The sequence below is a fragment of the Mytilus edulis genome, chromosome 3 (assembly GCF_963676685.1).
Source record: "Mytilus edulis chromosome 3, xbMytEdul2.2, whole genome shotgun sequence".
In the NCBI taxonomy this organism is placed as follows: domain Eukaryota; kingdom Metazoa; phylum Mollusca; class Bivalvia; order Mytilida; family Mytilidae; genus Mytilus; species Mytilus edulis.
Window position 1 is genome coordinate 72,653,958 of NC_092346.1, and position 21,930 is coordinate 72,675,887.

General features: G+C 31.4%; 2 protein-coding genes across 2 annotated transcripts; one reads left to right on the top strand and one right to left on the bottom strand.

Moving 5' to 3' along the window:
* Positions 1-741: 741 nt before the first annotated feature.
* On the bottom strand, positions 742-8,756 carry LOC139517362 (protein yippee-like 5). Its single transcript, XM_071308320.1, has 3 exons — positions 8,597-8,756; positions 4,468-4,595; positions 742-3,302 (listed from the first exon to the last, which is right to left on the bottom strand). The coding sequence occupies exons 2-3, from the start codon at positions 4,574-4,576 to the stop codon at positions 3,043-3,045; spliced, it is 369 nt and encodes a 122-aa protein (XP_071164421.1). The 5' UTR covers positions 4,577-4,595; positions 8,597-8,756; the 3' UTR covers positions 742-3,042.
* LOC139517361 (EH domain-containing protein 1-like) lies at positions 8,751-18,545 on the top strand. Its single transcript, XM_071308319.1, has 2 exons — positions 8,751-9,835; positions 17,624-18,545. The coding sequence occupies exons 1-2, from the start codon at positions 8,927-8,929 to the stop codon at positions 18,311-18,313; spliced, it is 1,599 nt and encodes a 532-aa protein (XP_071164420.1). The 5' UTR covers positions 8,751-8,926; the 3' UTR covers positions 18,314-18,545.
* The last annotated feature ends 3,385 nt before the right edge of the window (positions 18,546-21,930 follow it).

The following is a 21,930-nucleotide window of genomic DNA, read 5'->3' on the forward strand; positions in this document are numbered from 1 at the left end:
ATTTACTATGTTATGCATAAAAGTTATACACTACCCAGACTTCACACTAGGGTCTCTATTTGGAGACAACGAAAATCAAAGAACTATAACTGTGTCCCAGCACCATATATCAAATATACATTGCCTGCTCTTTGTTACTCTATAGTCCTGTATGCATTATTTTTGTCAAAATATTATTGCTTTCTACCAAATGCAACCAATGAACAGCATTTTTGTTTTAAATAAACATTTTTTTCTCTCATCAAGAAATTCTGAAACAGCACTGTCATATAATCACCTACTATTTGTTGCTTTTTTTAATCTTAAAATTTATGCACTGATATCTTCTGTTTATCAAATTTAATATTCTGTATGTTTTTCCTACAATAAAATATTTTATGTTGGTCTTCCTATGAAGTATTCATTCAACCATTCAAACTACAACATGCATACAAAGTGTCATGTTAATGTGACCACTACATCATAGAAAACTACTGTTAATTCAGAAATTATTGTGAGGTTTATAGTAATATAAATAATGTGACTAGATGATTACTGCAATAGTAACTCGCTTTTGGATACACAACTGTATGCAGATTTTTCTACATTTGCACAACTACAGCAAAATAATAACAACAATATAAGTAGCAAGTATTCAAATTTCAAGAAGATGGACAGTTTCTTTATTGGACTTTTCAACACAATTGTTAAAATCAATATAAATTATGAATCTATGGCATAGATAAATAACTAATAAATACGTGTTCATAATTGTAACTTTATTACTAAAATAAGTAATTGAACCACACAACTTCTATTTGACAAGTATGATCGTATACTCCTTAAAATGATGTGTTCTAAAACTTGTAATGGTGTTATAGCTGTGGATATCAATGCTAAAGAAACACCTTAGAAACTTTAAAAATTAACAAAATATGAGAACTTATATGACAAAAAGTATCTGTCACTTCAAAAAGATAAATGAAATGATGAAATATCTAAATTAAGATTAAAATAAGTTGCATTTACTATTTACTTTTATTTAATTTTCAAATTTGTCTAATTAGACAACACAGAATATGGATAAGTTTTCAAAAGATTATGACTGAATACATGCAAATTTCACTTACATGAACAAAATGAATATATATATTTTTGTTTAACTCAACTTTTCTTTTTCTGCATTGAGGGTTACTGTTGGCATAATACTTCATGACCTAAGGCTATTTACAATAGGAGCAATTGTGTTAAAAATAAACAAAGAAACCATCTCATACAGTAATGGGACACAGCTGTTTTGGAAAATATCCATTTCTAGGCACTGACAGTGTCAGTGTGCTAAAAAAAATGCATACAAAAAAAACCAAACAAATACAGTCAATAAAGAGAGTTATAATGTATAAATGATGATGGTCAGCTAATACAAGTAACTATTTTTCATCTGTACAAATTCTCTTGGATAAAGGTTAAACTGTATTTTCATAAACTCTTGATTTCATGATTTTAGAAAATTCTACATACAAGCTTAATGGAATCTTCAAATTTATGGTTCAAATATTCCAGCATCATCCATGAATAATAATAAATCCACAGTCTTGTACAGTTGTTTCGAATATATATCAGGTCTGTTCCTTTCACATGTAAACATAAATAATTGTTTTGAAAATCATACATCAACACACACGGACAGGAGAGGCAGTTACATTTATCTTAAGTTGGTTGATGTAACTTTTGTTATCCTGTAATGTAACTTTTGTTATCCTGTAAGGTTATGTAGTTATAAGAAATGTATACTTCTAACAAGCAAATGTAACAAAAAGAAATGCTTTCCCAATTTTATGAGTAACAAGTTAATACATACTTGTCAAATAAATATATATGAATCCCCTTAAAAGAGGAAAAATACAAAAGTGTATCAAACAAAAACAAAGCATAAGGAACATGTATAAACAAGAACACACATATCAAATTCATAATTGATAAATTCAGAAAACAGGAATCGGTCTAATAAATTTATGACAACTCACAACTGTCAATCAGCTGGTCAAATATAAATTCATTCTATTCATGATTACAAGAGAAATTTGTGATAAAATTTGTAATGTTTTTTTTTATATACTGAAATATTTAAAATATAAGTACTAGTATAAGGTAGAAGACATCTAATGAACCCCAAAATTACCACTCATCAATCAAGCTATTGACAAAATATGAAGTCTTTATGTTCAATCATTCCTGAGAAAAGTGTGAGGTAAATATTTGCTGGACTAATGGACAGACTGACAGACAAGTTAAATGCAATTAGCCTTTTATTTTTATATTGGCTGCACTCCTAAAATGGGGGTATAAAACAAAAAAAATAAGAATTCACTAAACAACTCATATTACTGGCTTAGTTTGACAATATAGTGAACCAAATTAGTTGAAGTTTACTTTTCATCATTTACAACAGAAATATTCTGACTACAATTCATTGCTAGTGAGCTCTCATTTTGCTGTTACAGTCTGTTAAAAGGATGAACCTACATAACTGTATGATTATAGTGTCGATTTATTTAATACTTTAATTAGTAAATTACAATATGAAAGTGTTATGTTTGATCCTTTATTGAATTACTATTACTGTTTTATTGATAATTTTATTTACATGTTTTGTTAAAAGGTTGAAGGAAAATACTCTCATGAGTATATAAAATATATAAAGTTTCCCTATAAACATTTCCCTAAAAACATTAAAAACAACCTCCACTCCCCATCCCCCATTTTGAAGTATTACTGGATTCAACAAAGAGAGCTAAGAATCTTCCTGAACCCATCTTTGCAGTACACTGAAGGTTCTTGTAAACAGGGCTTTCTCATGCTATCACACACATTCATTCAATTTAGGACAAAGGATCAAAGTATTTCATATGTACATACAAATCAGTACCTATAAAATGTCTCTTACTTCTCAGAGAATTCTCTCTATAACCATCCTAAATTGTTCTAACCCTCAACTGTACATGTGACTCTAAGTGCCAAAGAAGCACATTAGTGATTTATTTACAGTTGCAAAACAATATTTCAGCTGTCACTATGACTGGTACCATGTTCATCAAATCCTTCACTTTCTGTTACCAGCGCACGCTCCAGAATTACTCTCCCTTCTTTATATCTCTGGTTATCTTCTGTAGCAAACTCATAAACCCAACCAAGCTTAGCTTCACAGTTTTTACATGAGACATCTCTAACCATGTGACGACCTGTTAACATCACTCTGTCTTGGACTTCACTATAGCTGAGATTCACAACTCTGTTGAACAAAAAAGCTCTTCCAGTGGCACCTGAAAAGTAAAGACGTGCTCAACATGAAACTAGTATGTACAATAAATGCATATGAAAATGCAATTTAGTTATTAAAACATTATACTCTAACATATCAAAGAAGATCTTGTTTTAACATTATACCATATAACACGTACATGTGTATACACCATTTCAATCTGATATGACACAAACCAAAACAAAACAGACCCTATTTCTTTTAGTTTTCCTGTCAGTTTGAGCCACACCTTTTGTTTAATATCCAGAATACTTATCTTTAGTATTATAGATATTTCACCTCCAACAACTACGCAATCATCGGGATAGTAGAAAATGTGCATCAGTTTAGGGACGACATCAAAAGATAAATGTAGGATAAAAAAATTAAATCAAATACTTTGGGGTGGGGTGGGGGTGGGTTAAAATTGCTACAAGTTTTGTTTATCCAAAATCGATTTTACATATATCTATATGGCTCAATCAATGTTTTCCTATTTAAGTTAAGAGGGGGGTCGGTGAAAAAACTATGTGAATTAAGTTGTTTATCCTACATTGAACTTTTGATGTTGTCCCTTAATATTCAGACTGAACAAAAGGTACTGTAAATTCAGAAATTATTGCAATGTTTTTATTATTGGGAAAAATGCACCAGGGTTATAATTGCAGTAACTTAAACATGCATTGTGTAATTTTTTTATTCAAAATAAACTATAAAATTTTCTAAAAAAAAAACAACAGATGAAAATAAAATTTCAGAACTTCTGAAAAGGGCTTTCAGATCAAGCAAGTAGAAGCTGAATATGCTGAATGTACTGCACACTAAGAATTTTATTTAGAGGTAGAGTTAATTGAGCTCTGCACTTTTACTTAGTATATATATAGATGTGTAATTCCAACAGTCAATAATGTGTACAATTTCACCATTAAACTGACATTGCTGTCTAACCTGGAAAGAAAATCTTAATAACTAAAAATTACCGATAAATGATTTCTTTTTGTGTATATGTTTTAAATAAGATGAAGGTCTAAATATCTGACAATTTTCAAGATGTAGAATAGCATTCTTAACAGATTTTCACAATTCAAATTATACTCAATATTTCCACCATGCATGCCATGTTCTGTCTAATGGAAATTTAACCAATTATTAAAACATAATATTCAAGTTATTTTTATATTCTGTACCTGTAAATCTTGTTGAGATAAGTTCTGCTCTATTAGTCAAAGGGGTGTCACAGTTGGAGCATGAAAAGAGACGAGTACCTCCAATATGTCTTAGAAATATTCTACCCATTTTCAGCAATACCACAAATCTGTTAAACAAAATGTATTATAATTATAAGTCAGTGCTTTAGTATATATATACATGTTCATGATGTAGATACAATTATGGTACAATACATTGTTTCCCATTGGCGTTATCTTGATTTAGAGTTAATAAGTTTGTACAACACTGCCTCAGTTATGGGGTTGGTTGGAGCACTAACCCATGTTACCAGGGATGGATCATAGGCGAATCCAGGTGGGGGGGGGGGGGCCCTTTCATGGAAAAAATTTGGTTGATTATATAAAGAATCATTGAAGCATGACTGGAGCGGGCCCCCCCCCTTAGGTCAGTCAGCGGGGCCCCTCTTAGGAAAAGTTCTGGATCCGCACTGTGGATGAAAAATTCACTCAAGTCATTTCACTTCATTTCATTGTTAGGATTACAGTGTTTTTCCAAGGGGCTTTTTGCATCAGGCTACTGTGATGCTTTATTGCTAGAATGTGATGCTATTTAAAATGATTTTCTTAAAGATAAGTTGAGGATGTGACGCTTTAACTTCTAGAAACAAGATGTTATTTCATAATTTTCTTTCTACCAGGATGATGTAAGAAATTTCAAGAGAATACTAAGTAATAGTGAATTAACCACCAATTTTTTAATCAATAATTTCAAGAATTGTCATTTGTAAAATTTCCAATGTCAAGCCTTCTTCCTCTTAGTAAAGAATGGCCCTAATTCAGTTGCCTTGTTAACCTCAAAGTCTTTTCATGTCAGAATGTTTCAGTCCTTTTCATGCAACCTTGGTAATTTATGTAAAAATTAGGGTATTTTATCAAAATCAATCCAGGTCATATCCAAGATCATTAATTTGCAACTCAACTACAAGTTTTGTACCTGTTTTCATAAAAAGTTGAATAAAGCTATTGATTACTTTTCAGCAAATGCTAATGAAAATTAAGTTATTATTTTTTTTAAATCAATCAAGAAGAAAGAAGTAAAACAAGTTAAACAAGTGTTTTTTAATGACCTACATGTACAATGTACCAACTAAATGAGCTACAAGATTAGACTTTTAATCATAGCCCAGAAATATAACAATGGCTTATATAATTTTTGTTCAGTTACAATTCAATGATACAATATTGAATACAGATTGTATATTTTATTTTAAATGGCAGGGTCTGCTCATCCAGTATGCGCTTTTGGGTGAATGTTTTAGTCCGATGTATTTTTGTCAGTTACCGCTCTAGGTAGCCATCATAAATGAGTGATGCTTGAATGTGCATTTCGATTGTGGAGACAAAACAGTTTCAATTTCCATTATTGAAGTTGTACTGTCAGTGTATATTTGTTCTGCCTAACAGAAGTTCCAATGGAAACTTTGTTATAAACAATGTCATAATATCTATTCCTGTTGGAACAAATATTCTATACCATTTATTCCGTTATGAACATATACTGTAAAATTTATTCCTGTGGAAATAATATTCCAGAATATGTTTTCCTTTACGAACTTCTATTCCATGACAGTACCAGCTTATAATGTCTGCCATGCAAGCTGCAGGTAAACATTTTTTCAATTCTTCTAATAATCTAACATTATCTGATAAACAGCTGCGTCATGAGCGCATGATACGCCCGTCGTCTTGTGTGGAAGTTTTATGCAATAATCATAAATAGTTTCAGAGGAAGTTTTAAGCAATAACCATATATTGTTTTTGAGATGCGGCGGGACATATGAAACCCCCCTTTTTGTTTTTTACAAAAAAACTAAATATCACTATAATAAAAATTTGAATCAAAACCAAAAAGTATACAGATCTTTAGATTAAATTAACAAAGAAGTGTGTAAAGTTTTAAGTAATAATCATAAATTGTTTTTGAGATACGGCGTAACATGTAAAAATAAACAGCTGCGCCATGAGCGCATGATACGCCCCATGATACGCCCCACGTCTGGTTTGGAAGTTTTATGCAATAATCATCAATAGTTTCTGAGAAAGTTTTAAGCAATAACCATATATTGTTTTAGAGACACGGCGGGACATGTGAAACCCCCCCACCCTGTTTTTTTTTTTTACAAAAAACTAAATATCACTTAAATAAAATTTTGAATCAAAACCAAAAAGTATAGAGATCTTAAGATTAATATAACAAAGAAGTGTGTAAAGTTTTAAGCAATAATTATAAATTATTTTAGAAATACGGCGCGACATGTAAAACAAACCCTCCCCTGATTAACAAAATACTCAATAACTCCAAAATAAAATTTTGAATCATCACCAAAAAGTATACAGATCTTTAGATTAATATAACAAAGAAGTGTGTAAAGTTTTAAGCAATAATCATACATTGTTTTTGAGATACGGCACAACATGTAAAAAAAACCCTCCCCCTTTTTTTACAAAATACTCAATAACTCAAAAATGAAATTTTGAATCATCACCAAAAAGTATACAGATCTTTAGATTAATATAACAAAGACATGTGTAAAGTTTAAAGCAATAATGATAAATCTTTTTTGAGATACGGCGCAACATGTAAAAATTAACAGCTGCGCCATGAGCGCATGATACGCCCGACGTCTTATGTGGAAGTCTTATGCAATAATCATAAATAGTTTCTGAGAAAGTTTTAAGCAATAACCATATATTGTTTTAGAGACACGTATGGCGGAACATGTGAAACCCCCCACCCTGTTTTTTTTTTTACAAAAACTAAATATTACCAAAATAAAATTTTGAATCAAAACCAAAAAGTATACAGATCTTTAGATTAATATATCAAAGAAGTGTGTAAAGTTTTACGCAATAATCATAACTTATTTTTGAAATACGGCGAGACATATAAAAAACCCTCCCCTGTTTTAAAAAATACTCAATAACTCAAAAATAAAATTTTGAATAATCACCAAAAAGTATACAGATCTTTAGATTAATATAACAAAGATGTGTGTAAAGTTTTAAGCAATAATAATAAATCGTTTTTGAGATACGGCGCGACATGTAAAAAAAAACTCCCCCTTTTTTACAAAATTCTCAACAACTCAAAAATGAAATTTTGAATCATCACCAAAAAGTATACAGATCTTGAGATTAATATAACTAAGAAGTGTGTAAAGTTTTAAGCAATAATCAAAAATCGTTTTTGAAATACGGTGCGACATGTGAAAAAATCACACCCCTGTTTTAGTTATAAAATGCCTTAACTCAAAATGTTTTAATCTTATTTTCATCAAAAGTATACAGATCATTTGATCATCATAAGAAACAATTATAATAAGTTTCATGAAATTTGGATAAGTTGTTCTCAAGTTATGGTGCAACATGTTTACGCCGGACAGACACCAGACATTTGTATAACATAATACGTCCCGTCAAAATTTTGACGGGCATATAAAAAGTGTGTTGAAAGTTTAATTATTCTTACATGTATGTATCAATAGACAATACGAAACACAATGTCACTGAAGTCACCAATATTACTCTATGAAGTTTGTAATTAATCAGTTCCTAACCAAACTGAGCAATCAGCAACTAGTGTCCAGTGTCCAATGTATAAATAACTTTTTTTTAGTTTCCAATGTAATAACAACGTTTTGTAATTGTTAAATTTCAACGTAATAGTTGATAGGGGGGCATGACCTTTTTTGGCGTTATTTTTTAGGCTCAGGATTTCGAAATTGAACCTTTTGGGATCCAGCATTTCTTTTTTTAAATTTCGGGATGTCCGGATTAGATTTTTTTTAAAATTCAGAACCTCAGGATTTTGGGATCAGAACCCTCCCCTCTTAATATAGATATATATAGAGCCTATTAAATCCTATAAAAGTCTTGAAAAAAATCAAACAATTACCTTGTTACATAATTTATCACAAAAAAATTTCATTTTGTTTTGGAAAGTATTATGATCATTGATGATGAGATAATGATCATACACGTATCTATATATGTAAATATTGACATAAAAAACATGATTATGAGCTCATTGTTATTTATATGATAAACATGGTACGATTTGTAATTGAACTTTCAGAACACTGTTTACCGATTGGAATACTTGAAATTGATGATGCGTATATTTTTAGGTATTTGGTTTCTTCTGGGCTGTAAAATCGTACAATGTTGTCTTGGACTTGGGTGTCAGCTGAAAAGAAACCAAAACATTGAATGACGTACACATACATACGGAACTCATCTGAATTTTTGTTAACGTACCAAAAGATAAAACCCGAAAGCTTCCGTTATATTGCGGGAAATATTTATTTCCGGAATATGAATTGAGCAAGCGCACATAATATACGATCACTTCCGCAATATATGTCACGTCTGAAGGAATAAACCGACTTTAAAAGTGAAAGTTATTTAGAATTTCAAGATGAAGTGGCTTGACGGGAATAGCAAGCGGAAGGAACCTGAGGTATTCGATACTGTTGCCGATGGCCTTAAAGCTATATACAGAACAAAACTGTTACCTTTAGAGGAACATTATAAGTTTCATGACTTCCACTCCCCCCAACTTGATGATCCAGATTTTGACGCTAAACCAATGATACTCCTCATCGGCCAATATTCAACCGGCAAGACAACCTTTATAAGATTCCTCCTAGAGCAAGATTTTCCTGGAATACGAATAGGTCCAGAGCCGACAACAGATCGGTTCATAGCTGTAATGAGTGGAGATCAAGATGGAATTGTTCCTGGTAACGCCCTTGTTGTTGATAGTAAAAAGCAATTTAAACCACTCACAAAATTTGGAAATGCATTTCTGAATCGATTTCAGTGTTCAACATTAAAAAATCCAGTTGTTGATAGTTTAACAATTATAGACACACCAGGTATTTTGTCAGGAGAAAAACAGAGACTTGACCGTGGATATGATTTTGCTGGTGTGTTGGAATGGTTTGCAGAAAGAGTGGATAGAATATTGCTTCTTTTTGATGCACACAAACTGGACATTTCAGACGAATTCAAACGAGCAATTGATGCAGTTAAGGGATATGATGACAAAATCAGAATAATTTTGAACAAAGCAGACATGGTGGACCCTCAACAATTGATGAGAGTTTATGGTGCATTAATGTGGTCCCTTGGAAAAGTTTTGAACACCCCTGAAGTTGCAAGAGTATATATAGGTTCTTTCTGGGACAAACCTTTACACTTTGATGAGAATAGGAAATTATTTGAACTTGAAGAACAAGACCTGTTTAATGATTTAAAGAGCTTACCAAAAAATGCAGCTTTACGGAAACTAAATGACCTCATCAAAAGGGCAAGGTTGGCAAAGGTAATTATTCCTAATTTGAACTGGTCAATTGTCCTTTCAACCAATTTTCATGGATCAGTGACCATTTGAAAAATAAGTTATTAAGATTTTTAGGCAGTTAAGCTACCTTATGCGAGCACCCTAGATTTGTGTTACATGTATACCCAATAAATGCTGAAATATGTGCCATTGTTATTATCTAGCTGGATGTTATGTTATTCATAACTAATTGGACAGTTTTTTCATACTTTTAATTCTTGATTACAAAAAATATGATCAGAAAAACCTTAAATGATCGTCGATTTATCCAAAAGTTTTGAAGTTGCACATAGGAAGTAGGGCACATTAGGAATCTTTATGTAGTTTATTATCCCCTGATATTTTGTCTACGCTGTCAAAGAACAAATATATGAAATGTTTAATCGCCGAAAATTTCTAAAGACAAGACAAGTAGTTTAGATTTCCCAAATGGCAAAAGTCGTAGGAATATTGTTTGTCGTCAGTACGTAGTCAACTACATCAGTAGTATTAAAATAAGTTCCACTGTTCATACAGTTGGCGGCAATTTTAAATTATAAGACGAAATTTTTGTATCTTTTCAATTTGGAGGCAGGGGTTCAATTAGCGATTGTCCAAGGTCTGCGAACTTCCACTTTTGCAGTCGGACTTTCGACTTGGTTACTAGCTACGCTCGACATGCACGACTTGAGAGGAAATAAAAAAAAATAACTTTGCAAACCTTTTTACCAAAGTCTCCTAATAAACGATCTCAAAACTTGTTTTTAGCATTATTCATGACAGCGATGTTCCTTTTGTTCAACCGCTAGCTTTATACAGAAAATCGCCGAATCCGGAAGCGGATATGGGTAATTCCGGGTTTTGGCGATCTTTGAACTTTTAAAAAAATCAGACAGATGACAAAATACATCTTTGCATGGTAAATAGATATAAACACTAGAATTGAAAACCAAAAGATATATGTAAAAGAATGAAAAAACAGAAAATATTTTGTACTGAAAATGTGAGACACGTACAATTAAATACAATTATGACAATGATGATGAAGTAGAGCAGAATATAATGGTGCAACAGTGCCAGCGTTCTGAAGATCCATAGGTATCCATAGGAAACTTAAAATGACTTTTTGACAAATTTTGATGTCAAAATCCAATACAATGTGAGTCTTTGTGACAGCTGGGAACAGTATATCTAACAATTTATATGGTCCTGGTGACAGTATAAATTTTCTTTATCAGTAATAGATGTTGGTAAAGTAAGTTAGATGCTTTTTTTGTAAACATATTACTAAATGGGTATTTTTTTTTCTCAATTTTGATGGGTCAGTTAAAATAGCTGGAAGTTTCTTATTTTACACATATATAGTGCAACTAGATTATATGATACCCGAATGTAAGCAAATTATATGTATGTGGAGTACTTCGGGCCACTCTACCCCCTCCTGTTTGATAACTTTGAAACGGATGAGATCCCCACCTCTCAACCATATACATTCATGTATGGGACTATATAACAAATCAAATGAAATATAGGTGAAGTCCCTAGGGTCACCCACCAACTCCTGCTTCAGAACTTGGAAACAGTCGAGATCCTCAACCCTCAACCATATTTATTCATGTATGGGACAATATAACCAATCAAATGAAATACAGGGGAAGTCCCTGGGGTCACCCCGCCACTCCTGTTTGTGAACTTTGAAACAGTCGAGATCCCCACCCCTAAACCATATATATTCATGTATTGGACAATATAATAAATCAAATGAAATATAGGGAGAGTCCCTGTGGGTCATCCCACCCCTCCTGTATGAGAACTTTGAAACGGTCGAGATCCCCACCCCTAAACCATATATATTCATGTATGGGAAAATATAACAAATCATATGAAATATAGGTGGAGTTCGTGGGGCCACTCTACCCCTTCCTGTTTGAGAATTTGAAAACGGTTGAGATCCCCTCCATAAACCATATATATTCCTGTATTGGACAATATAACAAATCAAATGAATTATAGGGGGAGTCCCTAGGGTCACTGCACCCTCATGTTTGAGAACTTGGAAACAGTCAAGATCCTCACCACGTAACCATATATACTCATGTTACATGTATGGGACTAAATACATATAACAAATCAAATAAAATATACATGTAGGGGAAGTCCCTGCGATCACCCCACCCCTCCTGTTGTTTGAGAACTTGGAAACAGTCGAGATCCTTACCTTAAATTAAACCATATATCCCAAGTCAGGAGCCTCTGGCCTTTGTTAGTCTTGTATTATTTTAATTTTAGTTTCTTGTGTACAATTTGGAAATTAGTATGGCGTTCATTATCACTGAACTAGTATATATTTGTTTAGGGCCAGCTGAAGGACCCCTCCGGGTGCGGGAATTTCTCGCTACATTGAAGACCTGTTGGTGTCCTTCTGCTGTTGTTTTTTTCTATGGTCCGGTTGTTGTCTCTTTGGCACATTCCCCATTTCCATTCTCAATTTTATTTTCATGTATGGGACAAAAGAACAAATCAAATGAAATATAGGGAGAGTCCTAAGGGTCACCCTACCCAACCCTGTTTGATAACTTGGAAACAGATGAGATCCCCACCCCTCAACCATATATATTCATGTATTGGACAATATAACAAATCAAATGAAATATAGGGGAAGTCACTGGGGTCCCCCACCTCTAAACCATATATATTCATGTATGGGACAATATAAAAAATCACACCCTCTTGTGTGTGTTTTGAGAACTTGTAAAAGATTGAGATACCAACTCCTAAACCATATCCATTCCTGTTTGTCATTTTAAAAAGATTGAATGACATACAAGGTCAATCTCATAGGCGTCACATATGCATATCACTTTGCTAGACCTAACACCTGTCATTTTATTCCAAACTTAGACATCATGGACTTGGGTTGAAGGTGGGAGTCATTTACATTTACTATGGACAGGTCAGTCAGACCTCACTATTGATCCCTGTAGTAGCAAACATTTGTCTGATTTGTGTCTCATAACTTTTTTACTGTAGAACACAAACTCGGTTTTCTTTCCAGGGAAGCAAGTCCATTCATACTTTTACAAGCTCGTACTAAAGTCAACTTGAAATACTAACAGTCAACTAATACGAACAATTACGATCAACTAGAAGAACTGCAATCATTGCGAATTTGTACCACTGCTGACTCATGTCTACATTATTATCTATCACAAGAATATCAAACCAACGATTAATTATATACATGTATCCGTAGCCCAAAAGTAAAATGTAGCAAATCTAGCTACAATGTAGTTCAGAGATGACTTTAAATAATTTAACTTTGCGCTGATTGACGAACATCTTTCAGTCAGCCATTTATAAGAAGTGTTACATTCAAAATTGAATTATAATAAATTCTTTTTGTAACTTAAAAATTAAACACCAAATGATAGCAAGGTCAATGTTATCTGATATGAATTATTTTTACAACACATGTACATGTAGAAATGTAGGAAGTCATTTAGCAAATTTGATACCATAAATTTGATACATGTACATGTAAGATGAATGATCCCTGAATTTTAGATGAAATTAATTCCAAGGTAGTCTGCTTATACCAATCGATACTAGCATAGCTTGTGTGATATAACATGATCAAACAGAATTTGATGTCAAATAAAAATTAATTTCATAGTACATGACACATAAATAAAATAAGGATATGTGGTACAAAAATGTATGATTGACCATAAAACTTCTTCTATATCCATCAGAGTCAGATCAATATGGATGAAAAGAGCTACATGTATACATGAACATGTATGTAGGTGACTGTATGTATGGCCTTCAATAATTTGCAAATATCCATACCATTTTGTCTTAGATAATGATGCACAATCAATAAACTATAGTCTGCTTTAAAAGACACTGACATGATAAAATGTGAATCAATTAAAAATAAAGATCTACACCCAAAGGGCATGATATAGCCCTTCAATTTTCAAAATGAGGCAAACTTAAGTTAGAGAACGGAAACAAAAAGTTCAGCGTACTTAAACATGTTATACAATGTACATTTTTGTATAAATGAAACAAGAGTAAAATCACTGAAATGTTGTCTACTTTATTAGGTCTTTCCACTTTTCTGTGGAAAGACCTATTGTTTTTCTTCTGATTATTTTTTTTTTTTTTTTCTTCTGCCTAATTTTGTTCTTGTGATAAATATTTGTTTCGCAATATGTCGCTTAGATATTTGGTATATGATATTGAACAGTTTATGCGCCTTTGAAATTTACCCTGTGTAACCGAATACTTTTCTTTGTAGGAGTTATCTCCCTAAACACTGTTTTCCTTGTGTCCACTACTCCTTCGCAACCGTAAAAGATTACGATAAATTTATTTTATAAAATTGCTCATTATATCCTTCGCATGATTTGTCCTATTTTGACCGAAGCAATATGAATGCTCCATATGAGAGTTATTTTCCCTTATGCATTTGATATAAGTGATATGCATTTTTATCTTGTAAACCATAAGTGATAGAGACCTAGGATCTTTTGATTTGAGGTCCCTGGTCCAAAAAAATGAAAAAATTGGGTCAAGGTCAAAGGTCAAGGTCATATTCTAAAATTTGAATTTGGCTTATTTTGGCATTTTCTCAAACACTTTTAAAGATATATTTAAAAGAACAAGTGGAAAATGTTTGTTTTATTGTAATGAAGATAATTTACATTTGGTCTGAAACAATCCAATGGCATCTTATAGAAGTTATTGTCCCTAAAATGTTCAATTATAAGGTTAATTGGTTATTTCTTTAACTTGGTTCATAATATGGCCATATGACATTTTATAAAAGGTTTGATGACATATGACCTTGAAAAATGTCAACCGGAAGTGACCTTCAAAAAACCAGAAGTAGCTATTTTTGCACTTTTTTCATGAAAAAGTACTCAAAATTCATACATTTTGTTATTTGAATTCATTAACTTATCACTCAAGACTTGAAATGACTTTTGATCAACCGGAAGTGGCCAATTATCTTCTGATTTTAAGGCAAAATGATAAAGAAACTATATTTTTGGAATCGGTGTGCAAGAAGCTATCATGAGACTGGAAGAAATTTACTTCACAATAAATAGCAAATTGTCTCCCTTACTTCATTCAAAAGTATATCGAAACTTATGTGTCGCATCAGTATAAAGTAACTAGCTTCTTTTCAAAATTCCTTTGATGTGGAAAACCCTTCTTTAATTTTAAAAGTCATTCTAAAGGATTTTAACTAGTATCACTAAAACTTAACACATAGAATTATGTGTAGATACAAATTAATGTACATGTACATATGTATACAAGTAATCAGTTTAACTTTAAAGCTGAATCAATGAATCCTGGAAATGACATTACATGAAACCTTTTAACAAACTTGTTCCATGACATAGATACATGTACTGTTACTGTACAAAAAAATGTATATATACATGTAGCTATATAATATTGCATTTAATCATACATGTATACAGAAATGCACTGTCCATAAGTACATGATAAGTCCAAACATATTTAGTTGTTTAAATGATTGACTCAAATTTAACAAAATAACAGCATCTTCTGATGGATTGATGTTAAAATCAGCCATACATTATATGTACATGTTATGATGTATTACAATTTATACAAATGTATGAAGCTTTTCTAAAGTATCAATTGTTTAGATCTGGAATAGAAAATGGGTCTCTACAATGTATGCTGTTTATATTAACCTCATCATCTGAGTACATTACTATAATCATGATAGTATACATTGTTATTTATACATGTAACAAGGTAGATAATTAGGTGTTTTATAAACATTAATCTGACACATAAAGGAAAGTGAACTTTAGCTTATGTGTCATTCTCTTTATATCCATTAATATATATGTTGTCATGTTGATATTATACATGTATATTGGATATAACAACATCCTACTTCCTATAAAGTTGGAAGAAAGCCAATTCCTAAATAAACTATTTTTTTTAGTATAAAAGCTTTAGGAAAACTATCACACACATTTTTCTATTTTATACCCCTTTCATAGCGGCATTACCCTTGATGTGTGTATGTCAACATTTCCCAAATCCATTCTCCAACTTAAGTTTGCCACAATCAAATGTTATTAAACCTAATGTTTATCAACACAAACACAGATCAAGTTTAAATTTTGATGGCATCACTTTACTGTTCTAGAGTTATGCCCCTTTACAAATTCTGTACTTTAGCTTAAGTTTGCCTCGACCAAATCTTATGAAACTTATGCACAATGCTTATGTCCACAACGCACAGATCACATTTGAATTTTAGGGGTGCCACTTCTATCATACTCAAAAATCATATGCCTGTTTACAAATGAAGAAATTGATGATTTATTTTGGTTTCAGTTCTCTCACTAAAATTTGCCTAAACCAAATATTGTAAAACTTATACACAATGCTTATTACCAAATTTTTGTAGTGTCACTTTAACCATTCTCCAGAATTATGTTCCTTTTTCATGTTTATAACATTATACATGAATGCAAGTGACAGCATCATCTGTGTCCATGGGACACTCTCCCTATTTCATGTATTTATTTACATTTGTTTTCATCTTTATGTTTTTGGTCACTTTAATTTAATGTAAAGTATTCGCTCAATATTTATATATTGCATTGTATCTTCTAACTCTTAAATTGACATGCATGAAAATGATTTTTAGAAAAAGCTTAGGGAAGAGTTTGATATTTGTTTATCATATTGCAGTTTAGAATTTTGTTAAAAACAAACAGGAAAGAGGACATATAAAATTGAACAAAAAGCTCTCAATTTTTTCGGGTCCTTTGATTCTATCATAATTATTAGACTTTAGATATATATATATATATATAGTTTTTTTTTAGATTAAACTAACTCATAAATGTTTATTACTTAAAACTGAATTGTTATAACTTATAACACTTATCACTTTTTCCCACACTTATCATTTTTTCCCACACTTAATCATTTTGTTTGTTAATTTTACATTATGTTTAAAAGTACAATTTTACTTTAGATATAAAAAGTGGTAATATGGGGAAAACACAAATGATACATACAGCCACCCAGTGACAAAATAACAATATGTCACTCAGTGGTCAACATATTATCTTATAATGGAAATATGAGCAAAAATTAAAAAAACATGAAAGGGAGACCAAAATGGCAACATGTAGTCTTCAACAATATTATACATGACATGATGTTATCGACAGATGTCTATACAATATATCAAACTCTAAAACTGTCCTTACAACTGGAGGTTGAGCAACCAACAATCTATCATCTAAAATTGTCCAAAGTCTATACAACTGAGAACAAAATAAACCGAAAGAATTAATCATATAAAGATCTGCCATCTATACCAAATTCTCCAAATTTAGAATACAATGTTAAAGATAGACCATAAGACAACCACTGATGAGGTTTTTGACTTGTAACAGACACTTTAGTGAAATGAGTTTTTCTCTGTAAATTCAGAAGTTATTGAGAGGTTTTTATACATGATTATAACATGTATAATGCAACTGGGGTAAGTTTTATGCTTATGTATAGTTTATGCATGTATGAGTATAAAAATGAATACATGAGTTACATCTGTGGTATAAATCATTCACTCAATTTAACCTTACTGAGATACAATATGTAGGCCTTTACTGACTTCTTAGTCATGCTAGTGTTTGATTTGCATGACAAAGTCAATGTTATACTGACTAGTATTTTGATAGATATGTTACATGTACTAATATTTTCTCATTCTAGGTACATGCCTACATAATCAGTCATTTAAAGAAAGAGATGCCCTCAATGTTTGGCAAGGATGCAAAGAAGAAAGAATTAATGAAAGGATTAAAAGAAATATATGAAGTTCTACAGAGAGAACACCAGATTTCACCAGGAGATTTCCCAGATATAGAAAAAATGAGAGAAGTACTCCAGCATCAAGACTTTACAAAATTCCATGCATTGAAACCAAAGTTAATTGAAACCGTTGATACCATGCTTTCTACAGATATAGCCAGGCTTATGACAATGATCCCACATGAGCAAGAAAGTAGTGTAGGGGAACCAAATGTTAAAGGTGGGGCTTTTGATACAATGAATGAGAGTATGTTTGGTTATGGAAGGGGAGAAGGCGTTGACGAAGGTCGTGGTGAGCATGAATGGATCGTTGGTCAAGAGAAATACAAATATGATGAATCATTTGATAAACTTAATCCAATCAATGGAAAAATTACTGGTGCTGCAGCAAAGTCAGAAATGGTCAGATCCAAGCTACCAAACTCTATGTTAGGGAAAGTGTGGAAACTATCAGACATAGATAAAGATGGTATGCTGGATGCGGATGAATGGGCATTAGCCAATCACCTGATCAAGATTAAATTAGATGGACATGAATTACCAAATACCTTACCAGATCATTTGATCCCTCCATCCAAGAAAGACTTGTAATATCAAGAATTTAAGTGGTTTTATTAGTGAAAGGGCCTAGTCTCTTACCAGTCAAAAACTGTTATATTGTTATACACACATTTAGCTTGGTACTTCTCGGTGTACACCTCTTACAAATACTATGTTCTTAATCAATTACACTGTATTTTAGTAGATGATCTGATCTCTACATACAAGAAACATTTTTTGTTTGATCTGATTTTAAGTCTTGTTTTTGTTAAAAAAAGAAAAACTGATACAGTAAAATTTCATCACCCATTTTTTGCTCACTTGGCCTACAGAGTCTATGGGAGCTTTTGTCATTATTTGACTTCGTAGGATGACGATCATGACACAATTTTCAAGAGCCTTCTCTTCTGAAGCCATTGGACCAATTGTGACCTTGTTTGACATCCCATCATCCTTACAAGAGTAGATTAATAGTTATGTCCAGTGGCCCCATTGACAGACCAACATACCTGGTAAATGAATACATGTATATAAAATATAGTGGTAATTAACAAAAGAACTTATAACAGGCTATTATTTGAACTTGGAATTATTTTTTATTATGGAATTTGCTTGATTTCTTGTTATTGAAATTTTCAATAAATTCCACGTTTATTCTGTACTGAAATGTTCTGTGCTGCGCACAACACTTTCTATTACAAAGAAAATAGTATTTTTCAATAGAATGTACTGTGCCGCGCACAACACTATCTAACCAAAATACATTGTATGGAAAGTGTTATTAACTGCTCAAAAGATCATAATACCAAATATTACATGGAATTTATCAAAAATTTTAAACACAAGAAATTATGCAAATTCCATAATTAAAAATAATTCCAAGTTCAAATAATAGCCTGTTTTATTTAAAAAAACTTTTACTCAGTACAATAGGTCTGAATTTTATATCAAGTTGAGGTTTGAATTAAAAATGCTCAACTGATGCTAATTTTAGCATATTTCTAGCTAGCAGAAGGTTTTCAATAAACAGAAAGTGCAAGTGAAATGGGATATATATTTCAGTTTGTCCAATGATTAAAGTTTTCTAGGAAAATTTGTAATTTGACAAACAAGTAAATGTTTTAATTTATATTGATAAAGGTATAAAATGTATCATTACATGGAGGATTACTTCTAGGACCAAATTATAGGGTCAGCTGTTAATGTAATAGTAATTTAATACATGTGTATATGTACACAAACCAAGGGTTTACTGTAGGCAATTATTTAGCTTGGTTGGAAAATAACCATGTTATGATATTGATTATTTTCAAAGGCAATTGTATATAGTTAGAATTATTAAAATAAGCAGATGAATTTTGAAAACTAATTTTAAAAATTTCATTTGTAAATATGACTGAATTTTCCATACAAATTGTAGTTGTTTCATTTATTGCAATATATTGATTTTCTTTTTTTTCTCATGATAATCCATCCTTTGTGTCAAAGAGAGGCTTTATGTGATTATTACTGCAATAAACCACTTGACAAAGAAACCAATAGGTTAGATAAGTGCCTGATTTTCATATAGAGTTAGCTTTTGTTTGAACATATTCTTTAGGTAAATATTTTGGTAATAAATTTGTTTATACATTGTAAATTTTTATTTTATTTTATGAATTCACTAATATAATTTATATATACATGTGTTAACCACAATCTATGCATGCTGTGTATATGTAACTAACTTTTTTTATCTCAATTGAATGTTAACCATTACTGGAAGTCTATTGTAGATATTAGTGTAAGGACCTACTTAGGAGGATACTTTGTGGCACTTGTAGTGTTCCATAGAAAATGCATGAAATATTAATTGTCAAGTATGAAATTTGCCTATCAAGCTCATTATTAAGCCTTACCTCATTGACTATAAATTTAGAACCAAATATTTCTATCCCCATATGTATAGTCATTAGTTGTTGACTGATTAGAAGGTAATAATAGGACTAATTGTCTACAGGAAAAAACTATTGAGTTTGTATCAATATATATACACCAACAGGGTTTCAAAAAATACAAAAGTGAGGAGAATAATGAAACAATTTGTGCAATAAGTTCCTTCCCTATCATAGTAAGTGCACCTCGGGGACATTCAACTTGTTAATATACTGACTGTTAGACTTTTTGATCTGAACAATTAAATATTTTATTTAGCCTAGATTGATTTATCATTACAATCTAGTATAGATCTTTAATCAGACTTGTTTGTATCATACATGTCAATTTGTTTAGTCGAATAAGAAAATCAACCTGTTACCCCTCCAAAATTGCAGCCAAAAGAAATAAGCTAAAACTTAAGTTACATTACATCAAATATAAACATTCTGATGAGACGGTTTACTAGCACATACACAATGTATGAAATAATTGTATCACATATATATTTCTGAATAAAATTGCTGTTCCTTTGCTTCAGGATTTGAGTGTGTTTAGCGATTTTGTCTCAAGAATGCAAACACCCCATCATTCTTCAACAACAACAATAAACCCTCCCTAACTGTCATTGTATCTTCACAGGTCAGTGATAGGATACACTTGCAAGATTTAATAGTTTACTAGTATTTAATGCCAAATATTAATATCAACATTAAATGAAGGGTGTAGTGAAAGAAATGTTTTAAAAAAGAACTAGAAAGGAATGTTTGATGTTAAATGTGATAATAAGTAGTTACTTATATCTACTATAATTACCCAGATGATTTACAATATAATAAGCATGATTTATAATTGATTTACATTCTTTAGATAAGTTATTAGTAGTTATTGGTCATATTTACTTTATCTTTTATCAGTTATATTTATTTATATTGTAAACATAAATATTTATGGGTGTGTTATAATGAATGTTTCTGACTAGGAAAAAGAGTCGAAAATATAGGAAAATCTTAATACAGATATGATCAAGGATAAAAATGTAAATTTGCATATTTTTGAAGTTTATTTATCCCATAAAATTGCTAAAATCTAAAAACTTGAGATGGCCTTTTTTGGCATACACTACACAAGTTTTGTTTCTGTAAGAAACTTACTTTGTTTTAGCATAGTATTGTTCTGGTAATAACTTAAGTTTTCATGTTAAATACAATGATGAGGAAATGTAATTGCTGTCATAGTCCATTGACTTTGGAACTTTTGCTGAGTTTACATGTTAAAGTTTGTGATTAGGTCAGATTTAGGGGAATTACTTATTGTGAGTTATATTGATATTTGGTTTATAGATGTATAAGCACTAGCATGTCTCATTCTATTGAGATTATTTGGCCCAAGGTCACCCCCAATCATGGGTCATTAACCCTTGAAACTTTTGCATAGTTTACTATTAAGTTTGTATTTATGTTGGTTGAAGATGAACCACTTATGATGTATACAGTTGTACTAGCCTTGGCAGTTCTCGTGTGGACATTATTAAGAGATTTTTTTACCCTCCACTTCAGTCAGGGAATTGACTTTGAATATTTGTATAGGTTACAAATTTAAGTATTGCTATTTTGATTTCAACATTTGCATTATGTTATTAAAATTTCATTCATGTATCAATTTAAAATCAGTTCAAATTGACACTGGCACTTGTTTAACAAAAAATTAAATGGCAGCAACTAAGAAATATATATTTGACACAGCAGGCATTA